Source organism: Barbus barbus (genome assembly GCF_936440315.1).
Source record: "Barbus barbus genome assembly, chromosome: 5".
NCBI lineage: Eukaryota > Metazoa > Chordata > Actinopteri > Cypriniformes > Cyprinidae > Barbus > Barbus barbus.
The window spans coordinates 41,743,261-41,770,833 of NC_136733.1; the positions used below are offsets into that span (position 1 = coordinate 41,743,261).

The following is a 27,573-nucleotide window of genomic DNA, read 5'->3' on the forward strand; positions in this document are numbered from 1 at the left end:
ATGCCTAGTGTTTTAAAATCAGTAGTGTATTCCAGCCTTGAGGATCACTAACAGACTTACAGCTCGTTCAAACACAACACAAATGGGTGCAAAAGCTTCTGTTTACCATATTTGATGAGCTCTAAATAATGTGTTAATCAATGTTTGTATAAACACAAACCTAAATTAAATGTGTTAACCATACACAGCAATAGTGTCTCTTCAGAAGACGATTAAAGCGTGTAAAGTCTATATTTGAAATGTCAGCAAGTAGCCTAACATGACATCCTGAATTGCACTGAATACTACTGATAAGCCTCATTTTACATAATTATCATCATCATATCACCAGAGACAGTCCAGAGACATGCTTCCTCAGCAGCACTACAGTAGCGTGACCGTTGGCGTAGCGTCCGTTAACATTCAAAAAGACTGCACGGGAAGAGGCCACGTGTAACGCATGCTTGCTGGAAACTTGTGGAGTTAAAACAAGGCTTAAAAAAAAGTGAAATTTCATGATATTAGCCGTCTTTATTTAACCTGTATTTAGGCTAAGCACGAACAAATAAGACTAGCATCAGAGCTGTATGTATCCCATGATTCAACACGTTGAGGAGGAACTCATGATATCGGTTTGTTCAGAAAACAATTCCAGTTAAATTACGTGTTATTTAATTTGGAAGTAAAACTCAATGCGTTATTTTATTGGTGCACAAATGAATGTGTAAAATGTTTGCAATTGTCACTCAGTTAGATTCAGCTCCATTAATACATCTGTGTGCTACTGAACCATTTTAAAATTTATGAAAATGTGTAAATAAATCTCTGTAAAAACGTTAGAGTGCCTACAGTGCCCTACAAACTGAACATGTTCACTCCTGATAGGAATCTCACTTCAGATAGTGGAACGTTTACTGGTGAAGTCTACTTCATAGGGCACTTAAACCGTCGACTAGAACATACATTAATTTGAACTTAAAACCAACGAGTTGAGTTTGTCCACTGGCCCAGCTCCACAAAACTCTAGGCATAATTATAAACTAATTAATTACTAAAGGCTTTCTTACCTAAAGGAGTTTTGTGGAACCCTTCATGCATGGCAAAACTGGATAAAACTTTACACACTGTCAGTAAACATTTTTATCACAAGTCTCATGTGGACGGTATGAAGTTGTGTGGCTCTGCATGCATTGCCTGGCCCATTTACTTCCATTTTAAATGCCTTACTGTAACTGTTGTAGTTTTTGCAGTTATTAAACAAAAACCATTTTTGAAATGGCCAAATAATTTTCTGTGGTAATGGACATTAAAGTTCCACAGCTGCTGTCAACAGAGCTTCAGTTGAACCTGAAACATCCCTTTAAAGCAGCTGAAGAGATGCACAGATGAAACGGTAGTTTCAGTAAAAGAGTTAAAGTCTCTTCACTCATTCAAGCCGTATATAATGTGAGCAGGTACATATGTGCATCCTGTTTTCTGCATCACAGATCAAAGGTGTGTGTTGGGGAAGTGGGATTGATGTATTGATGCCTCATTTGGTGCTTAAAGTTTCTTCCTCATCTTTCCTTTCTTGAAGCCGCCACGACCAAAGCCGGATTTCATGACTTCATGCAGACGCTGTTTTCCTTTTGCACGGAGCTTCTTCATGCCGCCGCTCTGCAGAAACTGCTGCTTGACTTTGCGTTTGCGCTGCTTGAGGATCTGTTCGCGGTTCTTCAGCTCGGATCGCACGCGTGAGTCGTTTCGCTCCTGGGCCGGCTGTGATTGAGCTCCTCCTCGTCCCCTGCGACCTGCAGAAACCACAACACAAATAGTCAAGTCACCTTTATTTATATAGCGCTTTTAACAATGCAGCAAAATACTCAAAGAGAGCAGCTGTGACTGTTGTAGAATTTTTCTGGTCAGAATAAATTGCTCTCAAGAGGTTTTGAAGCCAGTCAGATTTATTGTTTAGACAACAAAATTGAGTTACTAATATATATACTTGAGTATACCTGTTCTACTGATGACTGCTTCTGTGCTCCAGGGACACATATATGAGTTCTTAAAGGATGATCAATAGCTGTCATATATGTATTTCTAGCTCCTGAACAGATTCTTTCCATATACCAGTGTTTTTCAAGCTTTAAATAGTTCAATTCTGTTCTAAACTCACTGCAATCCTTAACACAAAGGTACTACACAGTTAGACTAATAAGAGTACATAGTACTAGAATAGTTTTCACTTAGGAATAGGCATAATTCTATGTATTATATTGAATCAAGAATCAATGAAAACATTCTACATGACATGCAATGAAATGATATACACAGGAAGTCGAATGAGTTTAGACCAGAATCTTCTGTTCTTACCACCAAAGCTCCTTCCTCTGATCGCTCCTCCAGTTTCTCCATCCGAGTCTCGGTCGTCGATTTTATACTTCTTCTTCCATTCTTCATAACTGGACCAAAGTCAAGAAGCCCAACTGACAATCGAGTTTCAGCCTCAAACCTTTACAAACCCACATGACATCCCTGTCTGTTACGGCTGTCAAATAAAAATGAGAATTTTGAATATTTGTTGAATTTAAATTAAAAATCAATAATAAAATGCAAAAACGTTGCATTCAAATGTTAGCTGTGCATCAGGCAGCATTATTAGTTGCACATGATATGCAACGAGGAGCTGCGTTGTTCCTTCAAAATATTGTGGAAAAAGAGAATATTAATGCGGAGAAGATCTTTTGGCAAAACTGAAATCAAGCCGTTCACACAGAACACATTTATCACATTTTCTAGAGGGACATCTATCAGCGTTGCACTCGCGTCTCGCACAAGAGAGCCGCATGTTTAGAAAGCATGGAAAATTAATGCAAGTTCAACTTTTAAAAAACATGTCTCAAGACTAGAGTTTTTTTTTTTCATCCCACCCTTTACTTAATATCCTAATGATTTTTGTCATAAAAGAGAAATGTATAATTTTGATCCATACAATGTATTGTTGATTATTGATATAAATATACCTGTGTTACTGATGACTGCTTTTGTGCTGCAGGGACATATATTATAAATATTAAAGGTGCAGTGAGTGATTTTATGAGAAACGCTGTTGATATCTGAAATCACCAAAAATAACAGGCTTCTAACCAAAAAGATCCCACCCCTATCATGATAGCTCCGTCCCAAATTAATGAACATGCTATGCAACACAGGCTCCGCCCCCAACATGAGTGGACACACCCCTTACTGCTGATTGGCTACAAGTGTTTTGGTGCTCAGTCCGTTTCTCAGAAATCACTCAACATCATCAGATTCTGTAAAGCTGCTTTTGGAAACAATGTTATGAAAAGTGCTAAACAAATAAAACGGACTGTTTTCAAGAAGGATACAAGTTCTTCTTCCTCTTTTTGCTGTTGACCACCTGTCCACTTTCTGTCTTGATTTTCTTGTTTTTGTCATCTTTGCCCGTGTCTCGGACGAAGCGCTTCCTCTTGCGATCCCTGCGGGGAACACGTGTGATTTCAGCGTAAGCAGACAGTGCTGCGTGTGGAATCATGGGAAGGAGCTGCTCACCATTTCATCAGGCTCTTGTGCTGGTTTATAGTGTTGCTCTCGTCTCCCATCAGGTCCAGAACCGCAGAAGAGGCCTGATGCTCGAAAGAGCCGCTGTCACCACCGAGACTGAGCCTGAACACACACACACACACACACACACTGAACCTCTATGCTTCCCACTGAACATGCAGAATAATGCAGTGGTGCTGTCGTACCCACGCTCGGAGTCGAAGTCTTTGGGTCTATACGGGATGTAGAACTCCTCATCTTTTACTGATTTTCTGGTCTTTTTGCTATTCAGTCCGTCTGCTTCAACATCTTGCTTTCGTCTTTTTCCTCCAACCACCTCTGAGAACACAGTCTGGAGAACATGTGGGGAAAAATTACTATCACGATTTTGATCAATATTTAGATTTTAATCACAATTTTGACGATATGTGACCCTGCAGCACAAAAGCAGTCATGAGTAACACAGGTATATCTGTAGCAATAGCCAGCAATACATTGTATGATCAAAATTATACATTTCTCTTTTATGACAAAAATCATTAGGATATTAAGATCATGTTCCATGAAGATATTTTGTAAATTTCCTACCATAAATATATCAAAACTTCATTTTTGATTAGTAATATGCATTCATAAGGGTCAATTTTTCAAAACAGATTTATACATCATCTGGATAAATCATCTTTCCATTGGTGTATGGTTTGTTATGATAGGACAATATTTGTCTGAGATACAACTATTAGAAAATCTGGAATCTGAGGGAGCAAAAAAATCTAAATATTGAGAAAATCTCCTTTAAAGTTGTTCAAATGAAGTTCTTAGCAATGCATATTACTAATCAAAAATGAAGTTTTGATATATTTACGGTAGGAAATGTACTAAATATCTTCATTGAACATGATCTTAATATCCTAATGATTTTTGTCATAAAAGAGAAATGTATAATTTTGATCCATACAATGTGTTGTTGTCTATTGCTCCAGATATACCTGTGCTACTGATGACTGCTTTTGTGCTGCAGGGTCACATGATCTTAAGTAGTTGTGAAGAATTTCACTACTTTTAACTTTTTAAACTGCGTTTGGAATACAGTTCAGGTCAGGCAACTAATATGGAAGCAGAATAATGACAATAGTTTTTGAAACAAAGCATGCTGAATTCCACAAATCAGAAAAAAAGATGCATTGCAATTAACAGTGCTTGCATTTTAATGCCTTGTATTTCCAGGGCTTGCATTTTTAGGTCCTGAAATTTAACATGCTGTGAATATTTCAATTCAAAATATTTCACACACATTTTTATAATTAAAAATTCAGTAATTCATATTCACCTTACAGAATTCACTTCCAAAATATTCAATCTGTTTAAAAATACGATGTATAATATTCGACAGGCAATTTTTATTATTTATTTTATTTTTTTTTATTATTAGGTCATTTTATTTCACTTTCCGAATTCGCTGCCACAAATTCAGTGGTTAAAATTCAGCAGAAAATTCAGCGGTGCAGGAATAGCAGTAGAGCACCGATGCAGGATCTCCAGCTGATGTCAGCTGCTCACCAGCAGGTGGCGCAAGCTGTTGATGAAGGCCATTTGTGGATCAAATCATTCATTCACAAAAACTGATTTGCAGAAATGGAGCAAGTGCTAAGTAGAAGTTTTGATTATTTGGGTTGCTTAGTTTCTGTGTATCATGGCTTGTGTGACTGTGCTGTAATACTGGGGTTCCCCGACACACTCCAGGATTCCTCAACGACGCGTAACCGCCTCAGAGATACAAGACCTCAGATCTCAGAACACTTTACTGATGATTATACCGACTATATACAGGCAAGCAGATGAGGTCAGAAGAACGCAACGCGCTGCATTTGCGTTGCTTTCCCTTACCACTGATCTATAGTCGACAGTCCTACAAATATATCAATACCACGATTAGTTTAACAGTAAGCAACCACTTTATATCGACATAAAAAAGGAGTTCAAACCGCCTAGGTGTATTGTTGCTGCAAATGTAAACCGGAGAAAGCATTGACGCGCTTTCACAACCAAAGGGCCGTCTGACAATTCCACCGACTGGGTTAAAACGTCCAATGTGTTTAAATTAAAATGACTTAACATTTAAAATAACACCCTTTCAACCTGTAAAGCTTGTATTGCTCATAGTGATTTACTACAGATGAGATTGTGCCAATACCGCCCTTTTATATATGTACAGTACACAATTATTTACAATTAATTATGTTCCAACGGTTGTAGTACGTTGCTAGGTACAAAACTGACTTACTGCAGGTTAGATTTTGCCAATATCTCCCTTATGGTATGAACAGTACATAAATATATTTTTGGCCAAAATTGAAACATACCTACAGGAAAGATAATAAACCCAGAAGATGAACATAACGCACTTGTTTCAAGAAAACGCTTCATGTGGTTTAATGCATTATTAACAGTGATATTAAAACTTTAAAAATTTGAGTGCAGTGTATTACTAATACATACAGGCAAGCAAGCCCAAATATATGAATATGAACGCAGCACACAAAGTTTTCTTCATAATGGTTTTCTATGGGTGAGAAAAAGTAAAAGTGTTTATGGTTTAGAAATCATATAATTTTATTAGGACTCGATTGATCACACAGTCCTCGTTCAGCTCATGACTAGATGCAATCTGTTTTAAAGCATGATGTTTAGAAGCAGATGAAACGGTCCTGTTGTTTGTGTATCTGAAGCTCACCTGAAGCTCCTCGTCGTCCTCATGCTGCGGTTCGGTTCTGATTACAGCGGGAACAGCGGACTGGACTATCCGCTCCGCTCGCGCTTTAGAAAACTTGTCGAGCAGTCGATCGTCTCGTGAGCGCTTGGCTCGCATCACCTCGCTGGCACTGCTTTTGTTGTTGGAGTTGATTTCAAAGATAGTCTGAGGAAACAAGAATATGCATAATAATTCATAATATCTTGACATTAAATGTTGCATATACTGCAAAAATGAATACCTTCCTCAGTATTTTTGTCGTTTCCCAGAACAAATACATAAGCATCCTTTAAAATCAAGATACATTTACTGGAGATGCAGTTTTTATGATTAAAACAAGAACAAATATCAATATAACAAGAACTATTTTTTTTTTTTTATTAAGAGGCAGAAACGGCTTCCATAAGAATCAGAGTGATTGGTTTCGAACACCATGAGGAGAGTAAACCAAGACATAATGATCATTCTGAGCCTTCAGACAGAAGTGTGTGATGTTTCACGATACTGACCATAAGAGGAAGAACTGAATAATAACTGACGTACAGATTTAGCCTTGTAGCCCTTGATGGTGTCCACCATCAGCAGCCGGTCCAGCTCCATCGGCTCCAGTCCAGAACCTGGAGGACACAGAACAGCTCAGAACAGAACCAGCATTCCCGCACGCTTACAGAGATCGTTTGCAGTTTATCACTAAACGAGGAGCTTCTTCTACAATCTGGATCTGGTTTGGTTTGGTCTGAATAAATGTAGTACAGCAGCACGTGTGCGATACAGTTCTGCATGAGTATGAGCCTGTTTACAAACCTGTCGTCCAACAAAGATATCCCTCTAGAAGACATGCTTTTTCTCCAAATTAACTTCATAACATATTCAAGTGTTTGAAATTACTTTGTAACCAGACGTGGTTTCATATTCCAGAATGATACTGTTATATACAGTGATAAAGTCAATTAGCACTGCATTATAAATATCCTTTTTTTAACATTTACATTATAGCTGAATAAATAATCTTTCCATTGATCAGAATCAGGATCAGAATGAGCTTTATTGGGTATGTTTACACATACGGGTAATTTGTTGTAGTGACAGAAGCTCCACAGTTTAACAGAAAGACAGCAACAGGACAGGACACAGGTAATAAAAGAATAATATACAAATATCCAAATAGACAATGTACAAAACAGCAAAAACACAATATATAATATAGACAACTATGTATGTACAGGTCAAGTATGTGCAAATTAGAAATGAGAAAATAAACATAAAATAAGTGAGTGTGGTGAATGGATAATGTATTAGTTGTGTGTTCCACGTTTATTGTTGAGTGTTCATGAGATGGATTGCCTGAGGGAAGAAACTGTTCCTGTGTCTGGTCGTTCTGGTGCTCAGAGCTCTGTAGCGTCGACCAGATGGTAACAGTTCAAAGAGGGAGTGTGCTGGATGTGAGGGGTCCAGAGTGATTTTACCAGCCCTTTTGCTCGCTCTGGATAAGTACAGTTCTTGGAGAGTGGGGAGGGTTGTACCAATGATGTATGGTTTGTTATGATAGGACAATATTTAGCTGAGATACAACTATTAGAAAATCTGGAATCTGAGGGAGCAAAAAAATCTAAATATTGAGAAAATCTCCTTTAAAGTTGTTCAAATGAAGTTCTTAGCAATGCATATTACTAATCAAAAATGAAGTTTTGATATATTTATGGTAGGAAATTTACAAAATATCTTGATGGAACATGATCTTAATATCCTAATGATTTTTGTCATAAAGGACAAATGCATAATTTTGATCCATACAATGTATTGTTGGTTATTGCTCCAGATATACCTGTGCTACTGATGACTGCTTTTGTGCTGCAGGGACACATTCTCTATCTCCGTTGTGCGTTTTATTCAGCAATAACTGGATACCTTTGTCCATATTAGGGATTTCCAGGAGCGTTACTTCTGTGATGCATGTGTGGAGTTTCTGCGCAAGAGCGCCCTCCGGCTTCCAGGATGATTTAAACAGTCATTACATTACACGTGTACTCAGTAATGCTCACAACACCCGATTTTGGGTAAAAATAGGAAAGATAATACTTAAGATAATACAAGATTCCCTGAAATTTTGTCATTGATAATGTTATCGCAATAAATACCAGAAATATTGTGATATATTTAAGCCCATATCGCCCATGCCTAATCCACACTCACCCAGCAGAGGGTGAACGGCCATGGAGGACAGGTCGGTGTTCTTGGCGCGTTTGATGGACTCGGAGGAGGGGTTCGGCCGAGACTTTAGGTACTGCTTGTAAGCGTTCTCAGAGATGCGCCGGAGGTTCTGGAGATCCAGCGAGTTCTCGTGAGCCGTCAGCAGCTGCGACTCTTCATCGTCCAGGATGCTCTGAGGAACGCGGCCGAACACGCCATCAGCATCTGAGGACCAGAGACAGAGGACAGGGTGTAAACTTCATCAAACAGAAAGGGGGGAGAACGGGGAGACAAATAATACAGACCAAATTATACTTGTAAGGATAGATGTGTACACAGCATGGAAACAGTGTTTAAATATTAGTTCAGTTCATAGGTTCACCACGCATGCGGTCATATTATAATTATTAAATTATTTAGTGTCCTCCACATAGTATTTTATGTTTCATCTGGGACTGAGGACATCTCTTATTTAGATATTCAACCGCATCAAGCCCACTGATCTGCCACTTAACATCATATCGAGCAAAACCCAACACATCAGTAGGTCTACAATACTAGCCTAATATCAGCTCACACACAGACGTATCACCGTGTTAGTTGGAGTGGGTGACTTAAGCTACAATATTAAACAAGCTAAGCTAGGTAACCTTATAATCACTCATAGAAAAATGCATCAGATATCATCTTTTTTTTGTCACGACTAATTTGTTAATGATCCAGCATCATCTGTATTAAAGAGAAAGAATCACTTCAGCCGACGTTTAAAGTGAATAAAATAGCCTTGACTGCGTATTTACACATACTACTGAAGAACTCTGTTCTCTGCACCGGACTCGTGTGTGTGTGTGTGTGTGTGTGTGTGTGTGTGTGTGTGTGTGTGTGAGAGAGAGAGAGAGTGTGTGAGTGAGGTAACGGGGGAAAGCAGGCAGTGGACCAAACCACTGTGAGGCAAGGGAGGGGGGGACTCAAAACGTTTCTAAACTTAAAACGCTTTTTTGCGTTTATATTGTTTTACTACTTACACAATTATTTTAAGTATATGTCCATTATATATATATATATACACACACACACACACACACACAAAACATGATGTGCACCAGTACAGTTATTACTCGGTTTTCATTTCCGTACGTCCATAGCGTTTGCCGTACCTGCTGTGTGTTCGAGGAGGGCGAGCTGAACGGGTCGACCCAGGAACAGATGAAGGTCATAGAGGTAAGGCACTTCATCAGGACACACCAGACTGTAGGCGCTTCCTCCTCTGCCGGCGCGAGCCACGCGACCTGAAACACCGAGACAAGTGTTAGAGCTGCGCCTCAGAGCGCTGGACGACGGTCAGTCCGATCCCACACACACCGACTCTGTGCAGGAAGAGCTTGGCCTTGGACGGGAAGTTGAAGTTGATGACGTTGTCCAGCAGCGGGATGTCAATGCCACGGGCCGCCACGTCCGTCACCAGCAGCACCATGGCCTTGCGGTGCACAAAGCGGCCGATGTTGATCTTGCGGGCCGTCTGGTCCAGAGCGCTGTAGATGTAGGCGCACTCAATGCACTCGACCATCAGGAGCTGCAGACACAGACACAACAGATGAACCACCAGCTGCTCAAGCATCCAGTCCTGTCCGGTTTTACCTATAAAGCACTGAATGGTTTAGCACCTCAGTATTTGAGCTAGCTCTTATTGCATTAGTCAAGTCACCATAATTTACATAGTGCTTTTTACATGATTATGCATAATAATACAGTGCGGAAATAGGGAAACAGGGCTATAGTGTTCCGTTCTGCTCTGATACGATGCTGTGGCTGACTGCTACACGGTTACCGTTTTATCTCTAATGTCTGGAAATGTCTGCACCTGCTGATATTATATTTTTGGTTAATTTAGCCACTGTATTGAATAAATACTTGGGGTTTCTTCTAAAAGAGATGAAAGGTAATCAGATCTAGCAGTTTTTAAGGCTTTTCTGTAAGAGAAAGTACTTTCCTGCCATGCAATATGAAATACCTCTAGTTTTGTTTTCCTTCAGCTGCGCTCCATTTTCTGGGCTTCTCTCTTTAGGGTGCGAGTGTGCTCATTATACCATGTATTGGACTGTATCTGTAGGAGCAACCGTATCTATAGCTATACACCGTAGTCCTTCACATCCGCTATGATCTCAAAACTCTGGTCGAAAATCCTTATTACCACAATTGATTTTGATAATACTATCAAAATCAACTGCAGGCGGAAGATCCTTTTCCTATTTAGCTCCCAAACTCTGGAATAATCTACCTAACACTGTTCTGGAGGCAGACACACTCTGTCAGTTTAAATCTAGATTAAAGACCCATCTCTTTAACCTGGCTTACACATAACACACTATCACATTCCTATAATTCAAATCTGTTCAAGTCAAGTTGAGCTTTATTGTCATTCCTCTACATGTGGGGGAAAAAAAATAAAAGAAAATACAAACTATACGAATGCTTCACATAAATACTGTACATTACTGTACTGTACATCTTTGGACAGCTCGACTGTGTAGAGAGTCAGCAGCACTAAATTCCTGGGGGTGCACATCACAGAGGATCTCACCTGGACCACCAACACCATGTCACTCTCCAAAAAGGCACAACAGCGCCTCCACTTTCTCCGCCGGCTGAAAAGAGCAAGTCTCCCTCCACCCATCCTCACCACATTCTACAGAGGCACCATTGAGAGTGTGCTGACCAGCTGCATCACGGTCTGGTACGGGAACTGCAGTGCATTGTTAAAGGATTGTTAAGCTGCATTAATTAGGTCAGATGAGTCCTCTGCACAATCTGAATTTGTTGCAGCACAGAATTAAACTGCTGGTTTCGTATGGCCAGAGGAGAACGGCATAATATTTCAACACACTACTTCCCAGTTTAATACCGTAAAGCTGCTTTGACACGATCTGCATTGTAAAGCACTATATAAATAATGGCGACTTGAATTGTTTGCTCTCAGCACGTCAAGATTTTTCCGAGCATCTGCACCTCTTTAAGATACTCCACGTGATGTTTGGTGGCTACAAACACCACCGTCTGTTCCTGCGGCTTCACCACGTTTCTCAGCAGATGCAGCAGAAGCGCTGGTTTATCATCCAACCGCAGGTGGAAAAATGAAAGCTGGAGGAGAAAAAACTTGTGATTGGTATATTAAAATGATCTTATTTAAAAATTTATACTTTTATTCATCAAGGAAGCATTAAATTGATGAAAAGTAACAGTAAAGGCATGTATAATGTTGCAAACGATTTCCATTTCAAATAAATGTTGTTCTTTTGAACTTTCTATTCATCTGTGAATCCTGATAAAATAAAATGCATCACAGTTTCCACAAAAATATTGAGCAGCACAACTGTGTTCAACATTGATAATAATCATAAATGTTTGTTGAGCAGTAAATCAGTATATTATTATGATTTCTGAAGATCATGTGACACTGAAGACTGGAGTAATGATGCTGAAAATACAGCTGCAGATCACAGAAATACATTACAGTTTAACACATATTCACATAGAAAACAGCTACTTGAAGCTGTAATAATTTTTCACTGTTTTTTTTTTTTAAATAAATGCAGCCTTGGTGAGCAGAAGAGACTTTATTTCAAAAACATTAAATAGGATGGCCATAAATCCTCTTTTTCTGTCCAGGATTTCTAAATTGCCTAAAATGTTTGGGTTTTGGCTTTGATTTCCTTTTGACGGTCCTCACACATTGTTTGTGTATTTGCATCACTTTGACCGTTCTCTGTAGATCCGGCCTTCTCTCACCACGACTGGTCGATTCTGTACAACAGCTACACGCTATTAGTCAAAGTACTTTTCTGTCATTACCTTCAACAAGTATGAAAATATGAAAACAAAGCCAAAACCCAGACCCCAATCTTCTAAACGGAGACTGGTTTAATACATGCTATCAGTCCTATTCATTATTTATCAGTGCATGCTTCATTAAAGCTCCACTTCTCCAAAAGCTTTCTCTTTTAGCTGATATCATCAATCCCTATTTTTCTAGTACATTTGCTATGAATAAAATCAAATCAGGATCCCATCTACATCATGAACCCTACCTTCAGCTGGTCGCTCAGTTTCGAGTCCACATCTAGACGAATGAGCACCGGCTCTGTGAGGCCTGTCGCAGAAAACACAAGGATCAAACTATCAGAGGAGCTCTCAAACACGCCTGTGAGGTCCTATAATGGGATATATGGCACGTATTAACATCTAGACTGCGATTACCAGCTCTGGCGAACTCCACGATCATTTTGGGCAGCGTGGCAGAGAACAGCAGCGTCTGCCGAGAGTCTGGAAGACGTCTGATGATCTCCTGAAGCTGCTCTGCAAAACCCATTTCAAACAGCCTGGAGAAGCAGAACACATATGAACGCTATTCTTGAAACAAGGATTATTTTAATGAATAAAATGCACACTTTATCTTGTATTTAAAGTTTTGTATTTAATTGCCTCGTTGTCGCCACCTCTGTTTGAAAACTTTTCACCTTATCTGAACAAGTAATAAGTCTGACGCTTTTGTTCTGACCAACTGAGGAAAAAAGCATTACAATAAAATCGTGCTACCAATGGTGATTAAATCTAACGATCAGTTAGCTCATATCACATGAAACCATGCAAACTATTATTATTGTTATACTTTGTTGTTAACAACATCAGCATTGCGTGACGTGTGTATTAGCGCGTAGATTTCCGTTTCTGTAAAGTCTAATCTCTAATTGTCATAACATTTGAATTTCATATAAATAAATTATTTTAACCCAAAAGGCAAATTATTCTTCCTTCGAACTGGTTGTCTTTAAAATACAAATCTAATGATGTATAAATCTCAATTTCGAAAATTTTACCCTTATGACTGGTTTTGTGCTCCAGGGTCACAAATATTGTTTTCGGATCATTTTTAACCAAAAACTGTTATGGACTGCAGGTTAAAATTGGACTCACCTGTCAGCTTCATCGAACACCACGTACTCCACGGCCTGCATCTTCAGGTTCATCTCCTGGATGACGTGCATCAGACGACCAGGAGTACCGATGATGCTGGAGAAAATAAGAGAACTTCTCACAACCATCACACACACCAGAGCTGCACGATCCATTCAGATCAAACCACAACTGCAATATGGACGAGTGCGACAGAAACTGTGATTTAAATACAGGTACATCTCAGAAAATTAGAATATCATGAAAAAGGTCAATATTTTTTGTCACTCATTTCAGAAAGTGAAACCCATATATTATATAGATTAATTACACAGAGTGAAATATTTCAAGCCTTTATTTCTTGAACTTTTGATGATTATGGCTTACAGAGAATGAAAACCCCAAATTCAGTGTATCAGAAAATTTGAATATTACATAAGATCAATAAAAAAGGATATTTTAAACAGAAATGTCAGGCTTCTGAAAAGTATGTTCATTTCTATGCACTCAATAGTTGGTTGGGCCTCCTTTTGCATGAATTACTGCATCAATGCGGCGTGGCATGGAGGTGATCAGCCTGTGGCACTGCTCAGGTGTAATGGAAGCCCAGGTTGCTTTGATAGCGGCCTTCAGGTCATCTGCATTGTTGGGTCTGGTGTCTCTCATCTTCCTCTTGACAATACCAGGAGAGTTTGCTGGCCAATCAAGCACAGTAACACCATGGTCATTGAACCAGCTTTTGGTACCTTTGGCAGTGTGGGCAGGTGCCAAGTCCTGCTGGAAAATTAAATCTGCATCTCCATAAAGCTTGTCAGCAGAAGGAAGCATGAAGTGCTCTAAAATCTCCTGGTAGATGGCTGCGTTGACTGTGGACTTCAGAAAACACAGTGGACCAACACCAGCAGATGACATGGCAGCCCAAATCATCTCTGACTGTGGAAACTTCACACTGGACTTCAAGCAACATGGATTCTGTGCCTCTCCACTCTTCCTCCAGACTCTGGGACCTTGATTTCCAAATGAAATGCAAAATTTACTTTCATCTGAAAAGAGGACTTTGGAGCACTGAGCAACAGTCCAGTTCTTTTTCTCCACAGCCCAGGTAAGGCGCTTCTGATGTTGTCTCTGGTTCAGAAGTGGCTTGCTAGCCCTTTTCCTGAAGACGTCTGAGCGTGGAGACTCTTGATGCACTGACTCCAGCTTCAGTCCACTCCTTCTGAAGCTCTCACAAGTGTTTGAATCAGCTTTGCTTGACAGTATTCTCAAGCTTGCAGTCATCCCTGTTGCTTGTGCACCTTTTCCTACCCAAATTCTTCCTTCCAGTCAACTTTGCATTTAATATGCTTTGATACAGCACTCTGTAAACAGCCACAGCTTTCAGTAATGACCCTCTGTGACTTACCCTCTTTGTGGAGGACGTCAATGTTCATCTTCTGGATCATTGCCAAGTCAGCAGTCTTCTCCATTATTGTGGTTTCAAAGAATAAGAGATACCCAGAATTTATACTGTAGAGATGGTCATTAATTGAAACTCAAATTTAAATATTCTAATATTTTGAGAAACTGATTTTTGACTTTCATGAGCTGTAAGCTCTAATCATCAAAATTAAAACAAAAAAACTTTTGTAATGTTATACTTTACATGTAATGAATCTAAAATATATGAAAGTTTCACTTTTTGAAGTTACAAGAAAAAAAGTACTTTTTCATGATATTCTAATTTTTTTAGATGTACCTGTATATAACTAGATACTTTGTGTTTGAGAGTGAAGCGCATCACTGTGTTCATTTATATGCAAGCAGCTCATGATCTGGTGTTTTCAGCACCTCTGTTCACAGTAAATTATCCACATGATTTTTTGTTGCTTTAATGCGCATTTCTAAACGAAACGCACCAAACATCTTCACAAACTTGTAATGAGAAATGCTTATTAACAAAAGAGAAGCTTTAGGGCTCCATGAGTGTTGTGTTTTCTGTGAAGTTTTGTTATTTACATATTTAATTAAATGTTTAAATCTACTTTAAACTAGAGCTACCAGTGTTGCAATTTACACTTTAGCAGCCCAATAGTGCAGTGCCTCTTTAAGAGAGGAGTGTGCTGTGAGCACGTGACCGGTATTTACTACGTGAAAAGGAAGCGTGAGATTCATTCAGTTTGTAATAATTTTCAACCCGGTGTGCAGCCACTTGGTAAACTCTCTTAATCTCAAATGTTTTCTTGTCTACTTTAATGATGTATGTTTTATGTTGTTTGCTGTCGCCATGTTATGTTGTTGTACTGTGTTTATGTCCGTTGCACGTTAAAGATAACGCTATTCCGCTATTCTCCGGTAGATCAAAGCAGATTAGTTTACTGATAGAGATAACGCTATGCGCTGTATGAGTTATAAATTGACGAGGTGGCGAAGCCGTGGGATTAACATTTAGATTCATAACATTATTATACTATAATTGCCTATCACAGCTATGCTGATGATACCCAGATTTACCTAGCCTTATCTCCAAATGACTACAGCCCCATTGACTCCCTCTGCCAATGCATTGATGAAATTAACAGTTGGATGTGCCAGAACTTTCTTCAGTTAAACAAGGAGAAAACTGAAGTCATTGCATTTGGAATCAAAGATGAAGTTCTCAAGGTGAATGCATACCTTGACTCTAGGGGTCAAACAACTAAACATCAAGTCAGAAATCTTGGGGTGATTCTGGAGACAGACCTTAGTTTCAGTAGTCATGTCAAAGCAGTAACTAAATCAGCATACTATCATCTCAAAAACATTGCAAGAATTAGATGTTTTGTTTCCAGTCAAGACTTGGAGAAACTTGTTCATGCCTTTATCACCAGCAGGGTGGATTACTGTAATGGTCTCCTCACCGGCCTTCCCAAGAAGACCATTAGACAACTGCAGCTCATCCAGAACGCTGCTGCCAGGATTCTGACTAGAACCAGAAAATCTGAGCATATCACACCAGTCCTCAGGTCCTTACACTGGCTTCCAGTTACATTTAGGATTGATTTTAAAGTACTTTTACTCGTTTATAAGTCACTCAATGGCCCAGGACCTAAATACATTACAGATATGCTCACTGAATATAAACCGAACAGACCACTCAGATCATTAGGATCGAGTCAGTTAGAAATACCAAGGGTTCACACAAAACAAGGGGAGTCTGCTTTTAGCTATTATGCGGCCCGCAGTTGGAACCAGCTTCCAGAAGAGATCAGATGTGCTAAAACATTAGCCACATTTAAATCAAGACTCAAAACTCATCTGTTCAGCTGTGCATTTGTTGAATGAGCACTGTGCTATATGTCCCAACTGACTGCACTGTATTTTATGTATAATCATTTTCTTTAAATTTATTTTAAATCATTTTCTATATCATTTTAAAATTCTTTGTTTTTATTATTTTTATTTCCATGTTTTTATTGATTTTAATGTCTACTTCACTTTCTTTTATGTAAAGCACTTTGAATTACCACTGTGTATGAAATGTGCTATATAAATAAACTTGCCTTGCCTTGCCTACGTGTTCATTGATCACACACACACCTGACCATTACTAATACACACACACACACACCTGACCATTACTAATACTCACACACACACCTGATCACACACACACCTGACCATTACTAATACTAGGGGTGTGCGATATGACGATTTTTGATCGTGGACGATAAAAATGTCTCCACGATCTGCTTTTGAAGAAATATGGTAGTATTGTGCTACCGCGCACATTGTCAAATACAGTTCTGGTCTCCGTCTCTATATACTGTACAACACGACATACAGCAGTAGAGTTACTCAGACAGGACACTGCACTTATTCGCGATCGCAAAAGTACATTATTTGCATACAAGCCTTGCTGGTTAAATGTTTAATTCGTGCGCTGGTCTGACGTGCGCTTGTTCTGAGCGCATACACCTGAAGCACGCGCACTAAAACGCCTGTCTAACAGCGCCTGATTACTCAACTAAGTTATATTTTGCGCTAATACTGTCAAAACACACAAGGTTTACATACAGACTGAGTTGGTTATCTCTAAAATGAAAGTAAATAGTTAAAAGAGAAACGGATGCGTGTCTGTATATTAGATGCGTGCAGCTCTTAAAGGGACAGGACACTAAACGTGCTGTCGACTGTCATTAAAGGGATAGTTCACCCTAAAATTGAATTTCTGTCATTATTTACTCAGTGGAAAACCAAACAGTTGCTGGTCTACATTGACTTTGATAGCAGGAAAGAAAAATCCTATGGAAGTCACTGAGGACCAGCAACTGATTGGTTTTCCACCTTCTTCAAAATAGCATTTATGTTCAGCAGAAGAAAGAAACTCATTCAGGTTTAAAACAACTTTTGAGTAAATGATGATATAAAAATACAACATTATGACAGAATTGACAGACAGATGACAGAATATTAATTTGTGGGGGAACTATTCATTTAACGTTAACAAAACAACAAAACACAAAGAGAAAAATCACTCGCTATTCTTGACTGAAAAACTTTAATACAGTTGCTTTAGGAATCAGTCTATCTAGTGTTTTATTTTTATATTTGTTCATTTAATTTCATTGAATGCTCTGCTAAATACACCTATTGTACCTGGAAATAAAGCACTGTTTGTTTTATTTGTATATTATGTGTATTTGTAATGTGTATCTTTGTTCTTATTTTTTAATAAGAAAAATAAAATAATGACAAAGATTTTTTATCTTCACCCACTTTGGCCTAAATATCTGCAAATGCATCTTTGTCTTTCTAGTTTGGCTGTAATGCTCAGACAACTTGTAAAACCAAAATAGTAAAACTAACAAAGAATCGGGATAAAAATCGTGAATCGTGATATTTCTATAAAAAATCGTGATATGATATTTTTCCCATATCGCCCACCCCTAACTAATACTCACACACACACACACACACACACACACACACCTGACCATTACTAATACTCACTCACACACCTGATCATCACACACACACACACACACTCACACACACACCTGACCATTACTAATACTCACACACACACACACACCTGACCATTACTAATACTCACTCACACACCTGATCATCTCACACACACACACCTGACCATTACTAATACTCACTCACACACCTGATCATCACACACACACACACACACCTGACCATTACTAATACTCACACACACACCTGACCATTACTAATACTCACTCACACACCTGATCATCACACACACACACACACACACACACACCTGACCATTACTAATACTCACACACACACACCTGACCATTACTAATACTCACTCACACACCTGATCATCACACACACACACACCTGACCATTACTAATACTCACACACACACCTGACCATTACTAATACTCACTCACACACCTGATCATCACACACACACACACACACACACACACAGGTGAAGGCACGTCTCGAGTGTGAACTCACATGTCTGGATTCTCGTGAAGAGCAGCGAACTGGTCGTCCATGCTGAGACAGAAACGACACACACAGACGGTGATGAAACACAAGAGAGTTCAACTGATTCAAGTCACTTTATTTCTACAGCTCTATAAACAATAGAGATCCACCTCCGACTCAAACTTCATCAAATATGAGCATATGAGCCCCGACTCACCTGTCTCCACCGAGAACGAGCGCCGTTTTCAGGCGGGTGAACTTCCCCAGCTGAAACACACACAAACACACTCTGAGTGAACTCTGCTGTAGCCCTTAGATCAGGCTCTTTCTTTCAGAACATGCTTCACAACTCCTTGTTCAGGCTCTTGTTCTGTCCAGACTTCACTATTGCAGTGCTCTCTTAACAGGCCTTCCAGCCAGTTCTATCAAACCTCTACAATTAATCCAGAACGCAGCAGCAAGATTAATCTTTAATGAGCTGAAAATAACACACATCACGCCTCTGTTCATCAATCTGCACTGGCTACCAACAGCTGCTCGCATTAAACTCAAAGCATTAATGTTTGCCTACAGAACCTCCTCTGGCTCTGCACCCCTTTACCTAAATTCATTACTTCAGACTTATGTGCTCTAGAAGCTTGCGTTCTTCAAGTGAACGACGCTTTATTGTTCATCCCAAAGAGGCAGAAAACCACTTTCACAGACTTTTACATTAACTGTTCCCATCTGGTGGAATGACCTGCCCAACTCAATCCCAGCAGCTGAGTCCTTCACCATCTTCAAGAATCGTCTAAAGAAACATCTCTTCCATCTTTATTTGACCATCTAACTCTAGCACTATCTATTCTACTTCTATTCTTAAAAAAAAAATGTTTTAAACTTTCCCCTTTTAGGCTTGCACTCTATTCCTTTACTAACTGCTTGTTTTCTATCAAATAAACTAACACTAGCTTGCTCTATTCTTTCCGTACTCTATCAGTTTTCTTTTTATTATATAAATTAAAAAGACCTTGCTACGTGTCCTGCGTTACGCTAACTGAGACTTGTTATAGCGCTTGCATATCATTGCTCTTTAGTGGATTTTGACAGCTTCCATTGTCCTCCTTTGTAAGTCTCTTTGGATAAAAGCATCTGCTAAATGTGAACAGCAGCAGTACAGACCTCTTTGGTGAACTTCATGGTCTGCAGGGCGAGCTCTCTGGTGGGTGTGAGGACCAGAGCCCGGGCCCCTGTCTGCGCCTGCGGGGCCTTCAGCTTCTCAAACATGGGGATGAGGAACGCGGCCGTCTTCCCGCTGCCTGTCCGAGCCATGGCCACCACATCCTTCCCGTCCAGAATCACCGGGACCGTCTGAGAGCCACAGAAACACCAAACATCGTCACAAACTTTCATGAGAAATGCTTAGAAACAAGAGAGAAGCTTTAAGAGCTTCATGAGGTTTTCTGTGAAGTTTAACATTTGAAAATTAAGAATGCTGCTGTAAAATTATACAACTAATACACAAAATTAATTCTATTATGTTATATGCACTTACAAGATGCTGTTTTTTGTTCATAATTACTAGATGCTTTTTCATAAATACACTATCTAGCTTTTTTCATATCTACACTTACTATAAGCTTCTTTTTTTTGTAAACTTGGTGTTCAATTATCTCAGCAAAGAATGACAGAAAGCTGGTTATCGCTGCTGTGTGAAGGAGTGACGGAGAATTAAAATCAGAAACTTTTGTGGATTTTTGTCTCTTGCCATCAGAGCAAATGTGAACGCAGATGATATTTGTTGTAGTTTGAGTTCGCCACTACAGAAGTTTACCGGAGAAGCACAGAAATGTGAAGAGAGTCCCTTCATCACAGCACATTACCTTCCTCTGGATGGGTGTGGGAACTTTATAGCCCTTCTTCATGATGCCTTTATACACCGGGTAACTGAGACCTGCGAGAAAGCAGAGCACTGACTGAGCAACACAGATCCTGTGAATGATGACGACTGAGTTTCATATAGACGTCTCACCCATGGACTGAAAGCCGCCAGACTTCTTCTTCTTCTTGTTCTGGGCTCGGACGAGCTCTCTGGTGTCGAGCTCCGCGTCAGAAACGCACTCGGATGAAGCCGGGAATCGAGGCAGTCTTCTGCTGGACTGGACGACAGAAAAACATGCTCTGACTGTAAACGATCACACGCTGCATTACTGGAACCAACCATTATTATTTATTCACTTTTAACGCCATGCCAGCATCGAGGCTATGTTCATGGCGATCTCTGAATAAATTACACAAGGTATACAATTAACAAAAAATGATAAAAGACATTTGAGATAACACTGCATCTCCAGTGAAACAGAGCACAGGTTAAATCACATCTTTAACCTCATAATGCATTCAATATCTGTTTGCTGTTTTCACATCCTGGGTCTGTTCGGACCTGAAGAACCCTTATTTTACAAAACAGTCATAACATTTTAGCATCATACCATATTGTATCTGATCAGAAACTTTTTATTAATAAGTAAATGTGAAGAAAATTCTAAGTTTTAAATGTTAAATATTACATTACACATAAAATGTTAAATATTACATTACACATGGTTTATGAACCACATAAAAAAAAAAAATCACCATTCAATATATAGATTTTTTTAATATTGATTAAAAATATTTTAGATTAAAAAAAAAAAAAAATTATATATATATATATATATATATAACACACATTTTTTTTTTCGAATGAAGTTATAATCTGAAAATTACCAGTATCAATATTAACATATGAAACCTACATATTTATTTCTATTAAACCAACATCAAAGCTATTACTGTGAAGTATTTTCCAAAAAAAAAGGAATTTCACTTGCATAAAATGATGCTGTAATGGTTCGTCAATAAGCATACATGTTTACCAAAAATATTCAGTCCCAAAAGTGTGTGAGATATGGGGAAAAGGCTAAATATATATAACAGAAAATTTTGACTAACAAAACTTTAGATAATTTCACAGAAATATACTTCATACATACCCCGGTCCAAAATGACCCGGACACATAATGCATGATTATATCTCTTTAAAAAATTATAGTAAAAAAAAATGAAAATCTGAAATAATAAAAGAAGTGTATTTCGAGGGTCTTCGAGCGTTTGAAAAGTTTTGTTCCTTTACTAAAATCTATGCATTTTTTGTAGAAATGATGCATCTCTTCTGGGTCAAAACGGCCCTGATGGGTCTGATAAGGGTTTAGCTTTAATATATATTACTCTGTCATCTAAAGCTAAACAACACACGCTTTAATCTGAATTAACAGTTACACAGCTGGAAAGGAAACCGGTGTTCTGAAATATTCGGTGTCGGAGATGATTTTCGGTGACTCTGGGCGGAGCAAACATGAATATTCATGAGTTCCTGTTTCGCGTTAAAGCACCACTTTTCTGAAAATATTGACTGTTTCCAGAATAAGAGATGCTTCAAAGTGTGATGAAGTTCAGCAGGTATTCAGGTTAATTTAGGCACAATAGTTTGTAGATTGTGTCGTATGTTATGTTTAATTATTGTTGATGTGCCTGAGGATACACTCCAACTTACTGACCCAACAAACATTTGTGTTTATGTACCTAATTTATTTTGACAATCTTTAAAACTGTTAATAACTGATATAAATGTATCTTTGCTGTTGTTGACATCATAAAGTTTCAGTTGTGATCATTCTGTGGTGTTTGCTCAGTTGGTAGCTTATATAACATCAACATAACTTTAGTAATAAATTCATGTTTGTGTAATATATTTAATTTTCCCACTGAAAACCAAAAGCGCAGAGGAAACCGCCTGCATAGTTAAATTGTTCTACACATTTGAATTTCTAAATAAGGTTAGTGCTTTACTTTTTATTTGTTTTTTTATTCCATTAATTGCTCTTCCAAATAAGGAAATAACTGATTCTTACTACTTATTTGTAAATGAGATGTGTGTTGATCTGTCCAGAGATCAATCTGGTGTGCGCCAATCTCTGGGCATACCATACCATCCACAAACAAATGGACTGGTTGAGAGACTCAATGCCACAATTCAGAGGTAACACACAGTCCATATATATATATATAATATGCGACCTTTTTTTTTTTTCGTTTTACAGATGTTTGAGCAAGTTGGTAGATAACAGGCCAAGCTCGTGGGCTGATTATTTGGAGGCCACGATGTTTGGTCTGCGAACAAAACAGCAGATAACAATTTTCCCCATACTTTCTGCTATCTGGTCGTGAGGCTAGGAACCCATGTGAGGTACCAGACACCTATGAGGTAGGCCCTATAGTTACATATTTGGACATTTTTCTATTACAGTATTTTTTTCAATGTGTAATCATAATTAGGGCTGCACGATTCTTGCTAAAATGGGAATCACGATTTTTCTCAATTGAGATCACGATTCTCTTACACGATTCTCATTTTTTCAAGCAAAATATATTGCACTCAAGTACAAATAAACACAAAAAAACCCCACAGGACATTCAGTATAATAAAGTGCCGGAGTAACAAAAAATTGTAAAGAGCACCCAAACCGCATCATTTGAATTTCCTAGCATTTTAAAGCTGATACTTTGTTTATTAAAAAGTAAGACAGCACAAAGCTTTTTGCGATTACTGGATGGCAAGTGCGCTTCAAATAACAGGAAGTCCATGCATTAACAGAACACAGCATATAGACTAAGATCTCGATAAGAAGATCGACCGGACAAGTGTAAATGCATCTGGTTGTTGAAACCACATATGGTAATTTTACTCCTCCCATAATATTAAAATAATAGACGTGTGAGAGCGTTTTATAGGCTATATGGCATGCTATAGTCAGATATGACAGCGCAATGCAGCAAGCATCACCGCGGATGAGTAGCGGAGTATTTCTTCAGCAAGAGACGAGCAAACTGAATGAACCTGAAAGTAAGTCGCAGACGCTCAACACACAATCTTCTTCATTAAAAGTAGCGAGACCAGCCTATCTTTGGAAAAAAGTCCTTTCATGCAAATTATATATAGTCGCCAGTGGCGACCTCAGCAAAAACTTCACTCGCAAATTAATATTTTTAGTCGCAGTTTGGAGCCCTGACAACATTCTATTATCATTAGAGTTTTTATTTATTTATTTACTATTTTCAGTATTATAAGACATCTGGGCAGGAAAAGTAGGAGGAAGACTGCGGAGCAAATTAGGTCCATATAAAATATTTACCTGGGATCTTGAGCGCCTCTAACCTGGGGAGAAGCTTGAGAGTGAGGTGAGTGAGTCTTCACACAATTCCTAATAATGCTTCACTCATTTGGACTTCATCATAAAGCTTTTTTAAACAAGTGTGGAACTGACAAATGATTGAACCACTGTCTTGTGCAGGTTACAGGGCTCGCAAAATTTCTAAATCCCTGGTATCCCTTCAGGCAGGAACTCTTCAGATTCTGGTAGCCCGAATATTTTAATTTAACTAGTCCAAATAAAATAAAGACCATAAATGTCAATCAAAAACATTTTCACATATCAACGAATATCAAGGAAAGAGTTTTATTTGACTATTTACAGGGTATCTGCAGAATTTTTTAAAATCAATTTAAGGCACTTTATGACTGAGCTGCAGAAGTAAATGAGTGGAGCTGGGCAATATCTGAGCCTTAAAATGACCCGATTTATCATTCAGATACAGGTTTCACAAAAATAACAATCTTACAAAAAGGTATTTCAGCCTTTAAATATTTAAAACATAAATATTACCAATATTGTTTGGATTTATAGAAGGCACCACACATTAAAAAATACTATAGTAATTTATAATAAACACTATAGTGATTTTGAACCATGCTATAGTAAAGTGTGTTATACTCTATATATTACAGTATTTACAACACTTTAATGAATGCTACAGTAGTGAACTGAAACTGTATACTTTACAGTTTACTGTAGTAAAAGCTAAAGAATACTAGTGTATTGTTACATACCCTATAGTTGTAGAAAACAGTACAGTATTGGGTTTATATTACTATAGTTGTTATATTACCAAGCAAATTCAAGTACTTTACTATAGTATGGTTCAAAAACACTATAGTATTTATTCATGCAACTCTTATGTGTCTGCTGCATAAAACATGGGTGGATCTAAACATTAGAGAGGCTTTTTGACCCTGGACTGTTGTTGTGATTTGACGATGACTATTGTTATTGTTTTTCTGTAGTTTTTTTTTCATGCATTCAATTAAAAAATAAAAAGAGAGGCTTTTTGGAAATGTAAATTACTCTGTGCATGAGGTGGCGCTTTAAGAGCAGCAGCAGAAATAAAGCGTTCTCTGGTGACGGCTGCTCATAAACACGGCTTCATCAGGCGTTTTATAGGCAACATTCAATTAATACGGTCGGTTCCCTTCAGAGATATATTCACAAAGACATCCCTGCCTTGTTTTGACTTTAAAACCTGCAGCGCTCAGATTTATTCAATGGCATCATTGCCTTTTGAAGTTGAATCCAGCCGTATCATGATTCTTGCCTTCCACCCCCAACTGTAAGACCTCTTGAAATTACAATCAAGACTGTTCTTATACCATTTAATGCATTTAAAACTTAAGGCCTTAAACTCCCTGCCCTGTATTTAAGGTAGCCCGAAAACACAATCTCTGGATAATCTGAACAATATCCCCACACCAGACACTTGGGTGTGTTAGATTATTATTATATAGAAACACGAGTGGATTTTAAAGTTGCACTACCATATTGATTCATGTGTTGTAAATCTTATATGGTTGAGGTAGCACTGGGACTGCATCAACAGGCCAAGTTTGGAGGCATTTTATTTGTCCGGGATGTCAAGGCCCTATCTAAAGTGTTTTTGTCCCCCATTCATATGAACAAAACTACAAAAGCTAAAAAAAGAAAAGGCTAAATGAGCTAGAAGCATAATTAAACTTCCAGTGCGGATGATCCTGATGTTTAACGCGAAGCAGGACTCATGAATAGCTCAGACACCGGATTGAGTCTCATTCACACAAACATCCTCTTTTCAGTCGTTTATTAACTGAAGTCAATGTAACAGGGTTATATGAATATTTCTATGAACATATTGGCATCTGCTGTCAGAGTTAACCCGTCCTCAGATGTTCGTGTTACACACAGACAGTCCCTGATTGAAGGAAACTGAACCGATAATCAAGAGCAAGCCCGTTTGACTCACTGTGTCCTGATCATCTTTGACTCGTGTGGCCACTTCAAACTCTTCATCATCAGACTGGAGCTCGTGATCTCTCTTCTTCCTCCTCAGCAGCTTCTTCTTCCTCTGCGCCATCGATAAAACCCGCTGCTGTCGGGAAACGTCGCTATTTAATCGAAGAAAGCAGGCGCTCCGTGAGATGAAAACACCGGAGACTTTCAGAAACACGTGTGAGGACGCTGCTGCGCACAGAGATGACGTCAGAGAGCGAGGCGCTGCTGCAGTTCACGGCTCTGCCGCTCGGTGGCGCTACGAACAGAGCAATAATGCAGAAATATGTTTCCTCAGCCAATCAAAAACAATGCATAGATTTTCTTTATGTACAACAGTGTATGTGTGTATATATATATATTTATATTATATTTAGTAATTTAGCAGAGCTTTTACAGCTAAAACTTTATAAATACTACATATACACATTTGAAAAATAAATAAATTTAATAAGAATGACAACTGGATACAACAACATTTACATTTATTACATTTATTTATTCATTCAACACACATACCTATTTTTACATTTCCTTGCATGTGTGCACAACACACCTGTACACATAAATACTGTTTATTTTGTATATTGTGTATTTTTGTCTTTAGATATTGTAATTCCCTATTTAACCTTGTTGTATTTTTACTCTGTTATTATGTTTGTCTTGTCGTTGTATGTGCTGTGGAAGCTTCTGTCACTAAAGCAGATTCCTGTCATGTGTATACCTGGTAATAAAGCTCTTTCTGATTCTGCAGCAGCACAAAAAAACTAATTTACTGTGAAATACCATTGAAACATAACTATAGATCACCCACACACAAGCAACCGATAGTTTCACTGTCATTGTTCATACAATCATTAAATATTGTAGAACAGAATAGGTGATACAGGTTTCATTATGGTACTACATGTACAGTAAATACATCTCTGTAAAAGTACTGCAGGAGTAGAGAGAATACTACAGACACAGTGGAATCATTGAACAAAGTTTGTAATATATTGATGCAAAACACTACAGTACAATCACAACATAGGTTTATCTGAATCACAGCAAAAATACAGTAATTAACTATGAAATAGAAAAGAAAAGACAGTACTGTAAAACATCAAATGCAGTGTTCCTCAACTTGCTTGTACTGTAAGAAACAAGACAGGAGTGATTACTGTACTTCTACATTGTCATCAACTCTGTTGTGGATTTGGCCACAGGCTCTCATCTACATCACAATGGATGTTTTCATTAGCCAAACATCTTGGAAAAAACCTTCGGGCATGGCCAATCCAGGCCGGACACTGGTCTGCTGTGATGTCATTGCAGGCGTCATCCATGGCCTGGAGAAGAGTGACTTGTTCATGAGGGTGCCTATCATGAACCTTCCATCTCCATGCGGAGAACAATTCCTCAATCGGGTTAAGGAAGGGAGAGTATGGGGGTAAATACAGGGTGGTAAATAGTGCATGGGCCTGAAACCATGCTTGCACCACATGAGCATGATGGAACCTGACATTGTC

At 38.5% G+C, this 27,573-nt stretch overlaps 1 protein-coding gene across 1 annotated transcript; it reads right to left on the reverse strand.

The window, feature by feature from the left end:
* Positions 1–486: 486 nt before the first annotated feature.
* Positions 487–26,265, reverse strand: LOC306870152 (ATP-dependent RNA helicase DDX54-like). The gene is made up of 20 exons (XM_079417258.1): positions 26,037–26,265; positions 20,857–20,983; positions 20,708–20,778; positions 20,007–20,195; positions 19,063–19,112; positions 18,873–18,914; positions 13,436–13,531; positions 12,719–12,840; positions 12,550–12,611; positions 11,471–11,602; positions 9,827–10,037; positions 9,622–9,753; positions 8,468–8,689; positions 6,818–6,891; positions 6,257–6,439; positions 3,729–3,874; positions 3,532–3,645; positions 3,348–3,458; positions 2,332–2,420; positions 487–1,769 (listed from the first exon to the last, which is right to left on the reverse strand). Exons 1-20 carry the CDS (start codon positions 26,145–26,147, stop codon positions 1,522–1,524), a joined length of 2,532 nt encoding a protein of 843 aa, XP_079273384.1. The 5' UTR covers positions 26,148–26,265; the 3' UTR covers positions 487–1,521.
* Positions 26,266–27,573: the final 1,308 nt, after the last annotated feature.

What these genes read in the sequence shown, in the direction of transcription:
- LOC306870152 (XM_079417258.1), bottom strand. Translation starts at nt 26,147, where the DNA reads ATGGCGCAGAGGAAGAAGAAGCTGCTGAGGAGGAAGAAGAGAGATCAC. An exon ending in CCTCCTCGAACACACAGCAG is followed by an intron (nt 8,690 to 9,621) that starts GTACGGCAAACG and finishes TCTGGTCCTCAG; the next exon opens with ATGCTGATGGCGTGTTCGGC. An exon ending in AGGGCTACAAGGCTAAATCT is followed by an intron (nt 6,440 to 6,817) that starts GTACGTCAGTTA and finishes TTGTTTCCTCAG; the next exon opens with ACTATCTTTGAAATCAACTC.